At 37.3% G+C, this 17,278-nt stretch overlaps 1 protein-coding gene across 1 annotated transcript in view; it reads left to right on the top strand.

The window, feature by feature from the left end:
- Positions 1-10,545, top strand: part of LOC128968212 (LIM domain-binding protein 3-like) — a 73,113-nt gene extending 62,568 nt beyond the window's left edge. The window contains exons 6-8 of the mRNA XM_054382580.1: positions 4,173-4,342; positions 5,316-5,352; positions 9,611-10,545. Coding sequence (XP_054238555.1) covers positions 4,173-4,342; positions 5,316-5,352; positions 9,611-9,707 — 304 coding nt within the window. The 3' untranslated portion in view covers positions 9,708-10,545. The remainder of the gene's footprint in view (positions 1-4,172; positions 4,343-5,315; positions 5,353-9,610) is intronic.
- Positions 10,546-17,278: the final 6,733 nt, after the last annotated feature.

The raw sequence follows: 17,278 nt of genomic DNA, 5'->3' as shown, positions 1-17,278 counted from the left end.
AATAGCTGGAAGCATTGCATACCACTTCTATCAGTAATGAAGACTAGACAGGCTTAAGATAAGAATTCATTTTCTAGATTGACCATTGGAAATCAGTGACATTTTAACTTAAGTCAGTGAGACCAAGCTCATATTCCTTAGAAGACAGCCCACACGTACTGGATCACCATGGAAAACACCAAGGAGAGCATATACATTATTTATACTGTCGTTATTCAGACCTCATGCTGGAACTTAAAGGTAGAAAAAACTGAATGCTTATATTTTGTGTCCTTTCTCATTCTGTTGCTTTGTTTTGATTTTGCTATACCATGAACCAAGAGTTCGTTGCAGTAAAACCATGTGGTCAGTACATTCCAAGTACATTTCTGTCAGACTTTTTCTAAATTCCATTAAGCAGCTGAGCCAAATTCACAAGTCATAGAATCGTAGAATGGCTTAGTTTGGAAAGGACCTTAAAGATCATCTATTCCAGCCTCTCCTCCATGGGCAGGGATGCCTCTCAACTGGACTCGGCTTCTCAAGGCCTCACCCAACTGGCCTGGAACGCCCTCAGGGAGGAGGCATCCACAACCTCCCTGGGCAGCCTATTCCAGAGTCCCACCACCCTCCTAGTGAAGAACTCCTTCCTAAGATCCAGTCTAAACATTTTGCTCCCTCAGCTTAAAATCATTCCCCCTTGTCCTATTGATAGACACCTTTATGAAAAGTCCCTCTCCATCCTTCCTGTGGGATCCCTTCAGGTATTGGAAGGCATAAATCCAACAACTTTGCATTTATTTATTTATTTTTACATCCTAGAGCTGTTTTTTAATTGTTTAATAGTCGAATATCTGAAGTCACTATATTTTGTTGTATGTCTGATATACATCAGGGGTAGAACACTGCAGTGTTCCTAGGAGTCTACTTATTATCTGCTTAAATCTGAATTGTGACTTCAGGAAGTGATTCACATGGTAAACCGTAGTTTGTAATGACCTCCAAGAAAAAAAAATCACATTGCACTTATTCAAAGTGGTTTAGCTGTTTTAAAGCTTGTTTTTATGTTAATATGTGACGTGTATGACAACATGAAAAAGGGGGACAATTTTTTTATTGGATCCTACTAAAATGCCTTAGGCTATATGAAGAACACCAAAAGCTCTAACCCATTTGGAAAGAATTTTTTTTCAGTAACATTGATTTAAAGTAATATGCTTAAAGATGCATCATGTCTGCACATACACACCCAGATGGAAAAAATCAAATTAAGGAGAGTTATAACAGAGATATTAACATGATTATGTGCATCTTTAGGCTGTCTGTAAGAATCAGCTGTCACATTTAGGTTTATGAAATGCTCATAATCAGCGGTGCGCTCTATTTTACACTTCCATGCTGAATAGCTCACATGTCCTTGTTACTCATCTACAATATAATTATGATTTTCTGAAAAAAGGACAAAGGCCTACTGTACTAAAGACAGAGCTGGAAATATTCCAGTGTATTGCATTAATTTAGTTCAATTTATCTGAGCTTGTTTTACTCTGCTAGGGAAGGTTAACTCACCAAGCTCTATTTCCTGTCTTAATCATCTACCATAAGGATATTAATATGTCATCATAATGCCACACAATACTACTGTGAAATTTCTGGTGCAGCCTCTAGTGTTTTTTGACTACTTTTGAGCTAATGGCATATCTATACATACACTTTTCAACTGCTTCTTTGTGTATTGGGGCTAATATAAGAGCAAAGCATTCCAGATAGAGGATTAAAACAAAGAAATGAGAACTGTCTATGACTTGCACACTGCTGTTGCCAGGGAGGTCCATGGTTGAAATCATCAGTGCTATCTATCCCATGGTTTATTATCCACACCAGTCTGCGGCTGTGACATTTGCAGATTTTTAAGTTTCAGCAGGATTAAAAAGTCTGGGAATATGAAGTTAACTGTTGGCCAAAAGCAGGCCAGTTACCAATGAGAGTAATGAAGGCAAGGTGTGCTTAGTCAGTACTAAGACGTAGGCCTGAAATGCCACTGGGAACTTGAAACTGGGTCACCTTTTGGGGAACTTTTAACTGGAACCTTTAGAGGGTAGAACTTTTCAGTGTAGCCAAGAGTGAGAAGTTTTAGCAGAACAGTCACAAAAGGAGGTTGCTGACTTACTTTTGCTATCGCAGAGTATCTCTGTTCCATATAACCATTATTCCTGCATGAAGTCAGCAGAAGGCAGAAGTCTTTACTGTGTTTACTTCCCTGCCTAGCAAGCCCTTCTTCCATGTATGAAGGGCCAGAAGAGGAAGACTACCGCTTTCTCTCTCCCATACTCCACTTCAAGGCAGCTGTGGTGCTAAGTTGTCTGTTGGTGCACAGGAGCAAACCTGGTAGAAGCCACGGATGGCACACTCTTCCCAAAATAAACAAGTCCACATTATGCCTTCCATATCTGCTAGTGTTTAGATATTGTAAAGATAGTGATCAAGGAAACATGAGCTAAAAATAGAGCTGGAAAATACTGCCTCCTCCTACAGGGCATTTTCCATGCTAAGAGACTTTTTAACATAACTTTCAAGTTTTGTGGCAGAGCTTAAACTGAAGATTCAAGGGTTTTTTCTAAGCTGTGGTCCATCACGGAGGTGATTTGTGCTGAAACATATATAAGAAAAATAACTGGGATTTGTGCCCTGCTGGGTCCTTAAGAAAGTGAGAAGCCTGCATGTACTGGGCGTTATGAAGAATATAAATACTCCTCTAACAAAAATAAAATCCTAAAGAGATGGGGTACTTTGGGGTCCATAGCATATATAGACAGTCTTACTTGAAGAACACATCCCATGCTGTTGTTAGGTGCAAATCTGTTAAAACAGTGTGTGTTACAGTGCTGAAGGAGTGTGCAAGCTGGAAAATACTGGTATTTAAGGCACTACCTGGCAGTATTCTTCTCAAGATTCCAAATTACAAACCAAACATCTCTGTAGATTTGCTCTACACGATGTTATCTTGGAGAACACAAACTTCAAGCCTGAACCCAGGAAGACTCTTCTATAGCAGGTGACTGCTTCCAGAACTTTGCAGCAGTGACTTAGATGGACCAAATGGCCCTTGACTTTTCACAGAGGCTTTTCTCAATTTTTGTGGAGTTGAGCATGCTGCTTGTGAAGCTCTATATGGAACAGTACGTTAAAGCTGTTACAATAAATCACTTGCTTCAAAAATAGACCTTGTATTTAGAGAAGTCTTGGAGCCAAGTTACTCCAAGCACACATCATCCCTTCTGTGTATATTTCTGCAGCTCTGTTAATGTTTAATTTTAACTGTATGCTATGCAGAAGTTATTTGTGCAGGGAGAAAAAAAAACTATCGAGTTACTAAGTCCCTTTCTAGCTTGCATCAGAAATCAAAGAAAGTTTACCTCACTTGTGCTGCAGGGCTTTATAGCTTTGACTTTAGGTGTGCAATACCAGAAGTTTTTTCCTGGATATATTACTTTGCAAGGTGATTTAAGATGTCATAAGACTCCAAGATACATTCTGATGTTAAAGGTTTCAGATGCAACATCTGTATGGAAGTCTGAGTACAGACTTCTTAGTCTTCACCTGTTCAGTAGACAATGAATCCAAAATTAAGGCATTATGGCAGCTGGAAGTTTAATTTGGACTTTGTCAAAGAATAATCATCTCTAGAAAAATCCATAAAAGCCTGACATGTTATTTTTATGATGGAATAAATTTTTTACCTCTGAATGAAACCTTAAAATACACTGGCCCAAAACTTCAATAAGACATAACATAAAACAGTAACAACATTAAATCAGAGAAATAAATGGAATACCTTCCTATATCACCACACATTATTCTAACCATAAGGCTGTGGCTGCCTTGGCTAAGGACCCATGAACAGACATTTCCTAGCGTTTTCACACTATTTTGAACATGCAGATTTGAACAATAAGAAGCCATTCCAAAGACAGAATGAGCCACAACATTCATAAATCACATTAAGCTGATCTATGTTTTTGTTTGTTTTGGGGGGATTGGTTGGTTTGTTTTGTTGTTTTTTGGTCTTTAAAAAAAAATCATCTTTTCAAAGCTGTGGTTTGAACTCTAGATGAAAAGCTGTAAGACCAGACAGAGGTTGGGATGAAAGGTGCCATATGCTGTTTCACAATGTTTTACTCTCTGAATTGCAGTACCCTTCCTATTAAAGATCCTCACATAGACAGTGCCTCTCCGGTGTACCAGGCTGTGCTTAAAACCCAGAACAAGCCTGAAGATGAGCCTGAGGACTGGAGTCGCCGTTCTGCCAATCTGCAGTCTAGATCTTTCCGCATCCTTGCCCAGATGACTGGAACAGAGTACAGTAAGTTGAATAACAAAACGTCCCTTCATCCTAATTTTGGATTCATGTCTTTATTTTCCTACCCTGGTATTAGCAACTGATACTCAAGAAGACTCATGTCCAGCTTATAGTCTTTGTCAGTGAGGGCTAAGATCGGAGAACTCTGAAGGAACTCGATGGAACTAGGAAATCAAAGTGTTCAGTCTCACCTTATCCTTTATGAAGAAAATTCTTTTTTTGCCAGGGCTCTCACCATAAAAAGTATCCGAGACTGTACAGTAAAAGAGCATTTGGGAGTCCATAGTTCTTTTTACAAATCAAGTAAAATCTCTGCATTGTAATCTTTCGTTTTCCAGCAGCCTAGACACAGAAAGCTGTCCATTCATTAGGGGAAAAAAAAAACCCAAAACATAAACAGCTTATGTCTCTTTAACAGTCTTTTATGCAAGTGACTTCCAGAGGTCAAAAAAAGTGATAGATCATCATTTGTTCTAAACTTATAGTTCTACCAGCCTTATTACGTGAACCTAGATCTGCTATTAGATCTGCTATAAATGTCCCAGGAGCTTGAACTCTGTTGCTTATTGCCTATGGAACTGTTTTTGTGACCAGCTAGTACTAGATTCAGAGCTTGTTTCTGATCTAGAGAGAAAGAAGTTCAGGGACCTTTCACACATCAAGGGGGAAAATACTTAATATTTCCTCCTCATGTGAATCTGCTGCTGATTCTGCCTACAAAGCAGCAGGCCCTCTCTGTAGATTCATTGGCTACAGAGGTGAAACATGGCTAATAAAAGAATGAGGGAATAGTTGTAATAACTACTTTCCTACTAACATCCTTCTTTCTAGCTCTTCGTGCTGTTCTTACAAAATCCATTGCTGCAATGTCAGCGTGGATGCACATTTAGATAGGCTTTTGATAAAGAACCTAGGATTTCATTATGAAACCAATTCCTTTCTTTCTCTTTTAACTGAAACATGTTTTTGCCTGCAGTGCAAGATCCAGATGAAGAAGCCCTAAGGAGGTCAAGGTAGGCAACTCCCTGTGAAAAATGTGACTTTCTCCTTACTGATAATTAAATAATATTTTAAACCAGCATTAATATGAATATATATTATCATACTTTTGTCTTAGAATATTCTAATACATTTACTTAAAATCACTAAAATTAAAATGCTATCAGAGAGGTATTTGAGAAGGATGACAAATTAGCATGTTTTTAGGAAACGACTGCGTAAAGTTTCTGAATTGTGTTTTCAAATCTGAAAGCTCTCTGCACATGCAAATTGTGTGCACTTGACTGGGTGTGTGAATGCAATGAGTTCCTAAGAGCAAGCCTTGTGTAACTACTTCATTGTGTAACTGAATGAAAATGCATAATATTGTGATAGCACTGAAATTTATAGAGCAATTTATTTGGATGACCCTATGACTGACATTTGATTCTCCTCAAATAATACAGTAAAGGAGTTGTTTCCATCCATATCCATAATAATTTGCTTATGTTTTGTTTGGATTAAACAACCCAAATTTGTAAAATGTGGAAGCACAGGACTGCTTTTGCTAGTAGATAAATGTCTTTGTTTCATATGATCTACTAAAAACACTGAAAAAGTGGACGTATTCAGAGATATAACAAGGAGTTAAAGAGTTATCTCTTTATGTTGTCCTGCATAACCAGGAAATTGATTAATTAGAGATTCTTATGTTGAGATTAAAAACTGCATTCAAATGGGAGCATCCTGTGTGCAAGGCTGATTTTATGTCTGCATTCTTCAAATTCCTGTATCACATTAGCTACTCTAAGCCACTGGCTGGGTTTGTGATGTGTTTGATACTCAATCCACCTTCTTTTCTGTTTGGCTGATTTTTTGTTTGGTGGGTTTTTTTGTTGCTGGTTGGTTGGTTGGGGTTTTTTTACTGCCATTTGGCTTCTATAAAGATTCTGAGCTTTTGATCACAGTGTGAGTTACAAATGTTGAATCCATGCAAAAAATGTCTGTAATTTTCCTTGTGAAAATAGAAGTATACTTTCAGTTTATATTATAAACCTTCCACTGCACTTCACCAGAGTTCATGGTTAGGTGCCTGAAGATAAGGATTACATCCCTCAGGGCTTTATTTCTTCCCTCAAAGGTGGAAGCCTAATTCTTATTATGTGTATTGTGTGTTATCTGTTTTGATGCAATAGTACACATCCAAATCCTTATTATTGGCATTTAAAGAGTTGTGCTGAATTTAACAGTCCCCCATACACATCTGAGATCAGTACGTTGTTTTAAACAAATAATCTTTCTAGCTATAGTCTGTGACTAGGTACTGGAACCCTAACACGGTATCAGATAAATAGAAAATAATTATCTAGTAACAGATTAACATGTGTAACCTGCACGTTCCTGTCAGTGTAACTTAAAGTACATGACAATATCCACTGTGCTTTGCACGGGTTTTTTGCAGTTTTGATGTATTATATCACCATGCTATTTTTTTTTTTACAAGGACAGTTATGGTTATAAGTGTGTTTAGGCACAGCCATATTACTTAAGAGGTCTAAAGGCATTCATTGGTAGTAGAGGCAGAAGGCAATATACACTAGGTAGTTACATGGGTATAGTGCAATTGGCACAAGTTCTGGTGCAAGGAATAAAGTGGGGTCTCTTCCTAACTAACTGATAGTGCTTGCACCATCTTGGTGGCTTGGTACTTATCACAGAATCACAGAAAATATCTTGTTGGAAGAGACCTCAAAGATCATCCAATCCAACCCAGCACTAAAGGTCAACATTAAACCATGTCCCTAAGTGCCAGGTTCCCATGCTACTTAAACACCTTGAGGGATGGTGACTCCAACACTGCCCTGGGCAGACCATTCCAGTGTTTGATAACCCTCTCTGTGAAGAAATATTTCCTAATACCCAGCCTGAACCTGGTGCATCTTGAAACAATTTCCTCTAGTCCTGTCACTTGACACCAAAGAGAAAAGGCTGGCCCACTTCTCGTGCCATTCTCTCTTCAGGTAGTTGTAGAAAGCGATGAGGTCTCCCTTCAGACTCCTCTTCACCAGACTGAACAACCCCAGCTCCCTCAGATGCTCCTCACAGGCCAAACATAGCATATAGTCCACTGCAGATTTGGTAACAACAGCCCTGGTTATACATGCATCCATCATATACTACATTTTGGCCCCTATTGAACACCCTCTTTATGCCACTTTTGATTTTTGTGAAAGATTGAAGGACCTATGTCAGATGGATAGAATCCATACTTTAACTCTTTAACTCTACTCTTCCTGTACAATAATGTAGTAGAGACTTCTCTTCAGTATCTGCTCCATACACCTTGTACAACCACAACTTTATGCATGCCCACAGTCTGGGATCACCTGGAAGAATTCTTGGGCTCCCTAAAGGTTTCCATGGAACTGTGGAACCTGAGTCTTGCCAGATTCAGTGTTGTATTAATCCCATGCTGTGCTGGCATTCTGGAAAAGTTCCTTATGTTCCAAAGCTGAAACTGCTAAAGATTTCACAGCATGGGGAATTTTAGTCTCAGGGCATACTGTGAGCTCTCTCTCTGCTGCTCTCTCCTGTCTCTGTCAGCTATTCAGCATAGTCAGCAAGAACTGCGTGAAATAGTGATCAGGTTTCTTCCAAATGCTTTGGGGTGGTGGTGGAGGGGGGGAATGCGTATAGCTTATACTTGGCAGAACTGTTTTACATAAAAATAGTCACTTGTAGATTGCTGCTTCTAACTTCATGGCATGCTCTTAGCAGAAGTCATAAAGTTGGGGAATTTTCAGGTGTCAGAACGTTTGCTTCAGTTAATGAATGCGTAGCATGACTGTCCGTCACTCATGCTACTGCTGCTTTGAAGGCAAACATAAGATTATAACTTGGTAAAAAAACTTCCCATTGCCGTCGGGATGATTGCTACAGAATATTTTCCAGAAAGATGGTATCCATTTCACGCCAAACGGGTGTATCTGAATGCCTTTTCCTTCAACAGAGGGGTATATCTTTAAAGCAGTAAGGGAATTCTTGCAGTAAGGGAATTCTTGCATTTCATGTAGGGCCCTCTGTACCTTGTGTGCTCCAATGTAACTTGAAAAAATGAAGTTTCAGCCATTTTAGCTAGAAATACTTGATGTCTTTTAAGTAATTAAAAGATCATTTGGGGAGTCATGCATCAGGTCTTCTTCTAGACTGTTACATTTTAGGAGCCTTACACTGTGTTATTAAGAAAATTTAGAAATATCACTGAATTTGTTGACATTTAATATGTTTATTGTTTTGGGCTTTCTTCAGCCTGAGGAATAAAACCAGCCCAGTTTGTTTGTTTCTGTTTGGCTGGTTTCATTCTCAAGTTCCACTGCATTAACACAATTGTCTTGTGTTTTGGGTGTAAATAATGGGGCAGCAGGGGGAAATTAGCTTGTTTGTAGTGAATCAAATATGTTTTGCAAATAATAAGAATGTTTTATTTTCCATTATGTTTGAGGTACTTCTTGACTGTGCTCTCATCCCACATCCTCCTCATTTTTATTTACAAAACCTGAGTTTAAACTATAGAACATCTAGAAAAGATTAAATCCGGAGAGCTGCTGAACATTGCTTACAACTTGCTTGAGCAAGTAAAATGTTGCTAGGAGAGTTCTCAAGAGGTGGCAAGTACTTCACTGGACTGTGCTTTGAAAATCCCATGTTATTCTGCTTTTTTGATACTTGCTTTATGCAGAGAAAAGCTATACAAAAGAAGTGCTGGAAACTGTGGCTGATATTGAGATATCCATATGTATGTGTGCCTATATATATAGACACACATATATATAGGCTGGCTTAGGTAATACAGAATGGAAATATTTCTATTAATTTTGCTCTTTTATGGAGTTAACTTTTACTGACGACTCATTTGAGGGAGAGGGAGTAACAAGCTGAGAGAATCTGTTGTCAGGAAAACAATGGGGTTACACTGTGTTTCTAGCAAAAGCAGCCCTGTACTACCAAGCACAAGTTAAATAAAGAATATGAAGTTATATCAAGTTACTTCGCAGAAATAAACAACTGCAAAACATTTCTTGCATGGTTCTAAAAGGATCACCCAGCTTTCTTTGCACTGATCTGAAAGCTGAGGAAAATATCCAAATAAATTGCTGTTGCCCTAGTTATAAGGCAGGGGAGTGGCAGCCATCGTCCCTAACCCCTTTCTTTCTCCCTCCTTTCTTTTTTTGTGTGTGTCTCTGTCCCTGTCTCTCTCTTTCTCTCTCCTCTCTCTCTTTCTTCATGCCACAGGGAGAGGTTTGAAACGGAACGTAACAGCCCACGCTTTGCAAAATTGCGCAACTGGCATCACGGCCTATCTGCGCAGCTCCTTAATGTTAAAAGTTAAAATCCCACATTTAGCAGGCAAATGTATGAGGCAGAGAATTAGAGTCAAAAATTAACTGCTGTCCTGAGTTAGAGCCCTAAGAGTGTCATGCATACAGGAAAGACTTAACTGCTAGGGCCTTTCTCTAAGTGCTGCCTTCTATAGATTTTTGTTGTTAGCATGTTAACCCTTCACCAAAAGTAAAAATAATGATACAATGTTCTTCATTATAAAGTAGATTAGCTTTTGTCATTTACTGTATCAAATGTAACTTCAGTGTAGACAAAAACATCACTATTGTACGCTCTTGACTTTAATTCTAGAAGAAAGTGAGTGGGAAGTTACTGACTATTTCCTTAGGAGGAGAAGGAATGAGACTTAGTAAAGTTACTGAGTTTTACTGCTGTAAAGATAATTAAGTAGAAGATAGAAAGATGAAAAGGAAAACTGGCTGAGCCTAGCCTAGACTTTGCTAAATGTACAATATACTTAATTTGCATACTTGAGTGATGCTGTCTGAAATAAGATATTAGCAATGTGAAGTTATAGTTTTTCGATATATTAAACTGAAAGAAGTCACCCTAATGGCTGAAACCATTGCTCTGAGTTTTCTGTTGGAGACCTGAATGTATCATTATATGAAAGCTAGAATTAGCTGTCATTGCTCAAGATCTGTGATGAAATGACATTTTGCTAGAGATGATTTAGGAGTGAGAAGAATATATACTAGTACACTGGCATTTTTAAAAGCATCTTGTAAGTTTTGAGTAATATGTTGCCTATTATGTATTGCTCTTGCTTTGACCCATATTTCTTCTGTATATAGCAGCATGCTTTATCTGAAATAAAATGTTTTAAAACTAAAATATTATGTGCCTATTTTACACAGTACTTTATTCTGTTTTAAAACAATAACTGTTTCAACTGATTATTGAAAGGAGACCTTTTCTTTGGACAACAGAAAATTTGGTCAAAAAGCTTTCCCCTATTAAATGTAACTCTTACTGACCTTTAAGTTATCTGAGTTAGAATAAATGTGACAAAGCAGTTGAAAAAACAACAGAAATGAACAAATGCTGTACTAGGTGTGAATAAAGCATAATTAAGAGATGTTAGATGAAAACCTACTGATAATATTGCTTAGCATTTCCATTTGGATAATAAGCATTCTCTGGCAATAATTATTAATTTGTGCTCATGGTGAAGGCACTTGAGACACTGCTGCTGCTCAGAATGGGATCTTTTTGTTTCAAAATTATGACAGTGCTTTGCTTTTAAGCTTTGTCAGTCAAGTTATGGCAAACCTATTCTGAAGGCCTCCAAATATTTCTGGGTTTTGTTTGAAGTACACCAAGAGCAATGCCACTTCCCTTTCCAGTTTTTTCTCTGATTGTTAAATGAAACAAGAATGCAATTTAATTCAACTGTTTGTGGTTTCCATTGCTTAAAGCAAAAGGTGATAAAATGCTGATCTCTGCAATAGAAGCCCTTCCTACATCCTAAAAAAAAATCTTGCATTCAGTTCTATAAACTGCAAATTAGGTACCTCTTATCTGGTAGGAGTAATTCTGATAAAAGAGATTAGTGCATGAGACTAGGTTGAAACTCTTAAACTTTTTCCTGCTTCTAAACATCTGGAATTTATATCAGCAGTCCATACAGGAACGAAGTTTGTTTTTTTTCTGTGTTATAGAAGGAAGGAAAAGCCACCCTTCATAGAGAATTTTGCACAGATCAACCAAATACTGGAGTGTTCAAAGGAAAAAAAGAATAACAGTCTAGCTACTGTACTTCAAAACAAACACAACAAAAACCCCAACAAAACCGCAAAAAAAATCCCAAACAAACCAACAATTTTTGAGTGTTATTTAAGATTATATAGCACTGCTTCCTTTTAAAATGCCTTTCACTTTTCTCACATAATTTCCATTGTAATTCAGTCACTTAATGCACAACATTAATTCCTATTTTCTTTATGGGAACACAAACAGATTGCAGTCCTACCATGTTATTAGTGCCTTTGGAAAATCAGCATAACTGCATGAAATAAGAGCAGCATCTCAACATTTCTTAAATGGTGCTAAGATCAAACTTTGGTTCATACTGGGTGAATTTTATTCTTATATGGCAATTTAAAATATTAATAGGCAATTAACTTCTAAAATAAATATCAAATGTACCTAGTTAAAAACTTACAGTTCTAATTTTCAACTAAATTAGATGTTTTCTTGAATAAGTAATAACAATATTTTCAGTTAAATAGGAGTTGTGTATCCTTAAATTTTATGAACATAATACAAATGCTATTTGTTTCAAGTAGTCCTACTGCATGTACTATAACCGAAAAAAAAGTGTCTGGATTTCATCTCTATATTTACACTTAATGTTATTTTTAAAGTTTCTTTTTTTAACAATCAGAAAAGCATAATTTTATCAGATAAGAATTTAATGCAGATACTATTAAGGAGCCCCCTCCCCTTTGTTACGCTTCAATGGATTTTATGATGAGAATTCACTGCATAGAAACCATGTAATCAGATAAAGAAATAGTTGTAATCCTTTTTCCAGGAGGGAAAACACTCTAAACATTATTCTCCAAAATTGTAGAATTTCAATTCTTTATGTCATTACTGATAAAAAACAATTGAAAAATCCTCAGTGCTTGTTAACATCTGAAACTTTTGCAGTGATAAAGATTTTTAGTAAAGGTGCTGTCACTAATCCCTCTGGCAAGGTTATTTACTACAGCATATTTCTACTGCTTAGTACAGTCCCTGTCAAAAAAGTTTCCCAAGGGATGGACTTACCATTTAGTTACCTAAACTGTCAGTCAAATTTTTCTATCCAGTTTCTTATTTATATTTACATCAGAAAATCCTTAGCCCCTACTCCTCAAAAATTTGCCTTTATGTTGTCATGGTGATCTTCAAGGCCAGAAAAATTAATGTTACAGATCTATATATAACTGCTAAGAAACCTTGTTTTTCCTTCCTGAGTGAGAGGCAGACCTTTTTCTCTAAGGTGAAGAAATTGGGCTGGATTTGTCATTTTATTGCATCTCATTGCTGGAGAAGTAACAGACATAGGCCTGATAAGAAATCATTGACAGATTGAAGAAGCAACTAGCTTTGTTCTAACAAAATATCTGTGGCCTCTTTACGCCATTTTTAAAATATGTGGACTCACTCTATGTTGCTTCTGATTGAACAACTCCATCTCACAGTGTTTCTTGACACTTTGCAGAAGTCTGCTGTTTTGCCTAGGAAAATCAGGCTCAGTTAATGACAGTGAGGCTTAGAATAGATTCCTGATTGAAGACTAGATGAGTCATGTAATTCTTTAAAATAGCTCTGATCATAGGCAGGTGTATTTTTCCCATGGTGAATACATTTTGAACTATGACTGTTCTGCTGAGCAGAGGACAATGGTTAGTGACAATACTGCCTTCCATTTAGCTTTTGTGCCAAAAATAAAGTAAAAGACAGGATGTGGATAGTGATATTAACCCCCTGCCCTTCTCAGTGTTGTAAAGTGTAGTGATATAAACATTTAATGAAGATACAGCAAAGCTGATGCCAGTAGGAAATCAAACCCAAAAGGCCTTCCAGGTAAATCTGCTTGTCTGGTTATGACACAGGGAAATGCTCATTTTCTGCTGTGGTGTTAAGACCATTTGATCTAAACTAACGCGTTTCCTCATTACTGCTGCCTTGCCTTCTACTCAAATGATCTCCTCCTCACCTCCTACAGTGCTTAGTTTGCAGCAGGAATACTGACTGCATGGAGTGTGTGCTGAGGGGATGTGGCTAGAGTGTGATTCCAGGAAAGCAGGAACAACATGACCTCTCCTTCCTTTCATGCATGAAAAAATTAAAAAGGAGAAAGGTTCTGTGGCCCCTTGACTTGCCTCCCTCTTTTCACACCTGCCTGCATGGGAAGGAAACTAAGTTTGTGCTATGTAGTAAGTCTAGCAGTTGCTTTTTCTTCATTGCGATTTCTCTGGCATTATGCACAACTGTGTGAGGTATAACTTCAATAGCAAGGAACAAGTATTCTAGGGACTGCTTTATCACTTTTGAAAAGTCCAACTCTTCTGTATCACAGAGATGTCTGAAGCCTTCTTCAAAGGCAGGAGAGGAGATACAAATTTTTTAAGTTCTGTGCTGAGGGGCCCACAGGGACTAAGTTAATTTTGTGGCTTCTTTAGCAGTGTCTACCATGAGTTTCAGTGACTGGGACTATCATTACGCTTATCAGAAAATACATGGATATTTGCAGAAATTTTACTTTGCAAAGTTAAAAAGCTAAGATTTTGGTATGGTTCATAGGAGCACCAGATAATTACTTTCTTTAATCAGCCTTTAATGAACAGCTCTCTGCAATATACATGAAAAATGAATTGACTAAATTTTTCCCTTAAGCACAATAGCATTCTTTGTTCTACTGCCACTTAATCAAAGCCATCTGACACCACCAAGACAAGCTAAGGCACCTTGATGCTCTTCCTTTGCCAGAATTTCCAGCGATTAGCATTGCTGACCTGCCCAGTTGCTTAAAATTTCCTATCTATGTGCTAATAAGGTTGCCAAAATTCTTTAGAATGATGTACCTTATTTTTCTGCAACAACCCATGAAATAAAGCAAACTGCTGTAGTCAGCTTTCTCATTTAAGGAACATAACTGCAATAAAGAATAATAAACACATCAGTTCAATATATTCTGATCTCCACTTACCTTTTAGTACCTAAAGAGTGACAAATTGTAGAAATCATGGAATAAGTAAGTTTTCTCTATGGAATTGTTAGTGAAACCAGAAGGGAGAATTGATCAAATACAATGTCTTTCTTCCCCAGAATACTCATGGAAGATCTGTGGGAAAAAATTGAGAGATCATAAACTCTTTGTTTTCAAGTCAGTTCTCTGTAGAACTAATTGATCAAAGATGATGACCGTAAGGTATGGTGTATCTACTTGGATGTACTCACTTAAAATTAAAAGAGTGAGGCCTCCAAGTGGAATTAGCAAATGCCATGAAGCTTTTCTCAAAGTAGTTCATAAAGTAATGCAAAAGCTACCAGAGCTTGTTAAAGTTCAAGATTCAATTGAGGGGGGAGGGGAGTGGGAGAAGGGGATGTGTGTACTGACCTATTTTTAACATCATGTATTTACCATTTTGGTCTTCTGCATGTTCCTGTCCAGCACTTCTTTTTTTTCTCATGGGTAGAAATTAGCATCACTTTCATTCCTACTGCACAACCTGAAACATTCTCATATGCTGATTTAGATGGCTAATCCAGATACCAGTGCTCCCCATCTCTCTGACTACTCCCTTGTATTGCCTTCAGTCTAACAAGGAAAAGCAGATTTTGCATGTAGCTGGCTTTCCAACAAGTGCTTGTAACCCAGAGGCATTCAGTTGTGGTCTGTGAATCATCAGACTGGCTCACATAGCTTAGTATAGGGTGAGCTGGAGAACTGGCTGATAGCATAGCGCTGCACTGCTTCCTTTTGTTCTGCTTCTGAATTGCATTATGTCAGCAAAATTATCCTAAATACTAATAACTTCCTAATAGTTCATTTCCATCTAAGCATTTATTGTAGTAGACCCAGAATGTTATATGATTACAAATGAGAGAGAGTGAAAGTAAGAGGATCCTTAAGAGAATTTATGAAATAAATATAATCCACATTCTGAAAGAATGACAATTGCTTTAATTCATACTGCTTACTTACGTGTTTTGGGAACTGAATTGAAATGACACATTAGTTTATTTCAGAGGGAGCTTCAAACTAAATAGCACATAGAGAATGTAAATTTTGTTATTATCAGTGTACACAAATTAAAAAGCAGCCCTAAAAAACTACCATCAGAAATTGGGATCTATGCGTTCTTGTTCTTCTCTCAGGTTTCCTGGAGAAAAATGTAGTCATGATGAGAAAGAACATATCAATGAAAGGGGAATGATTTCCTGCTGTACAATACCTAAACCTGTTGTATATTTTGTTTTGACTGTAATGGTCACAAACAGAGAGACCTGATTCTGTTGGCAGATACCTCCACTTTTCTCACTGTAAAAGTCTAGAGGGAACCACTCAGATAAGAGACGCATTTAAGGCCAAGATAGGGAATTATTATCCAAAGTATATCACAGCTCAAATTGCTCTGCGTTCGCAGAATTTTGTGGTCTTTGTTCTCATTAAAGTGACATGTTTACCAGTAAGATAAATTGGATTACCTATACTTGCTTGCCAAATATCACTATGTAAATATTGGAAAACAGTTATCTAACTTTCACCACCAGGGATGCTGCTATATTTTCAGCTGTGTTTATTGTTTGACTGTTAAATATAACAGCATACCAGTAGATGCCACTAAAATGTGTCCATAGGAGGTATTTGCTTTGGTTCTTTGAGCTGCCTTGATTGAGTTCCATACAATTTGTTGAGAATGAGTTGCTGGTTGTTTTTACTTCCACTGGGGCACTTTCTGCACAAAACAGGATACTTTCTGAGATGAATCTTTTTCCCAGTTTTGGAAAACAGACATAGTGGTAGGATATGTTGCAGTCATTTTGGCGTGGGCTGCTCACATTCTTAACTACAGTGGCTGAAAAAGAGAGACTACCTCTTCTACCTCTTTTTTTCTGATCCCAAGCACAAGTTTCAACTAAACCAGCATGGTAGTTGTCTTCTGTCCTCTCCAGTTAACTGCCTATGGTTTCTTTGTGTGTCTTACATTGTCTTTGTTAAAATAACAAAAATATAGCTCGAGGCTGGGGGCATGTGGAGGGGAAGACGTACAAGCTTAATAGTTTTATATTCATCTGACCATGGAAAAATTCTCAGCTGCAAGTGCAGAAAGGTAGAAGTAGCCTCACTGCATCAGAACAGCAGTTAATCTAGCTCAATATCCGGTTTCCATCAGTGCCAGGATTTCATGCCTTTGAGACAAAAATGTTTGGAAGGTCATTACAGAATAGGTTTCACACAGCTTTACTCCAGACACCATGTAAGATTGATTGATTGATTGATTGATTAATAATTTTGAGACTTCTACTTCTTAAAAGGAAAATTTATTTGTAGGCAAATATGTTTATGTAAACGTAAGTACATTTCAGGATGAAAGCTCTTATAAGTCTAAAATACACAATATAGTACTAGAAAAACAGAATTTTTCATTTCAATGATATAGGCCTTAAGAAATTCTAAGCTTTAATAACTATTTTCTACTTGAAAAAAGGCTAGTATATAACTCTCAGGTTCTATAGAAGACTGTTCAATACAGTAAAATACTGGTAAAATGAATAGTAGTATTTATTTTTAAAAACCCTATAATCTCTTATTTAAGAGAGTGAAACAGCATTTTAAATAGTTAGTTTGGATTCAGGAAAACTTATTTCAGTTCTTTGTCCTGCCATGGACCTTTGTTTTGACCATGAGCAATTCTAGTAAGTTTTAGTTCCTCATTTGTAAGATGAAAAAAAATTATCTTGCTCCATGAAAAAAACGGAGGAAAAAAAATCAAATACAATATTCACTTACTGCTTTCAGCACTGAAAGACAGAAGAGCTGAAGGACCATGTGGTCTCTCA

Source organism: Indicator indicator, chromosome 7, assembly GCF_027791375.1.
Source record: "Indicator indicator isolate 239-I01 chromosome 7, UM_Iind_1.1, whole genome shotgun sequence".
NCBI classification, from domain to species: domain Eukaryota; kingdom Metazoa; phylum Chordata; class Aves; order Piciformes; family Indicatoridae; genus Indicator; species Indicator indicator.
This window is presented reverse-complemented; position numbering and strand designations above follow the sequence as displayed.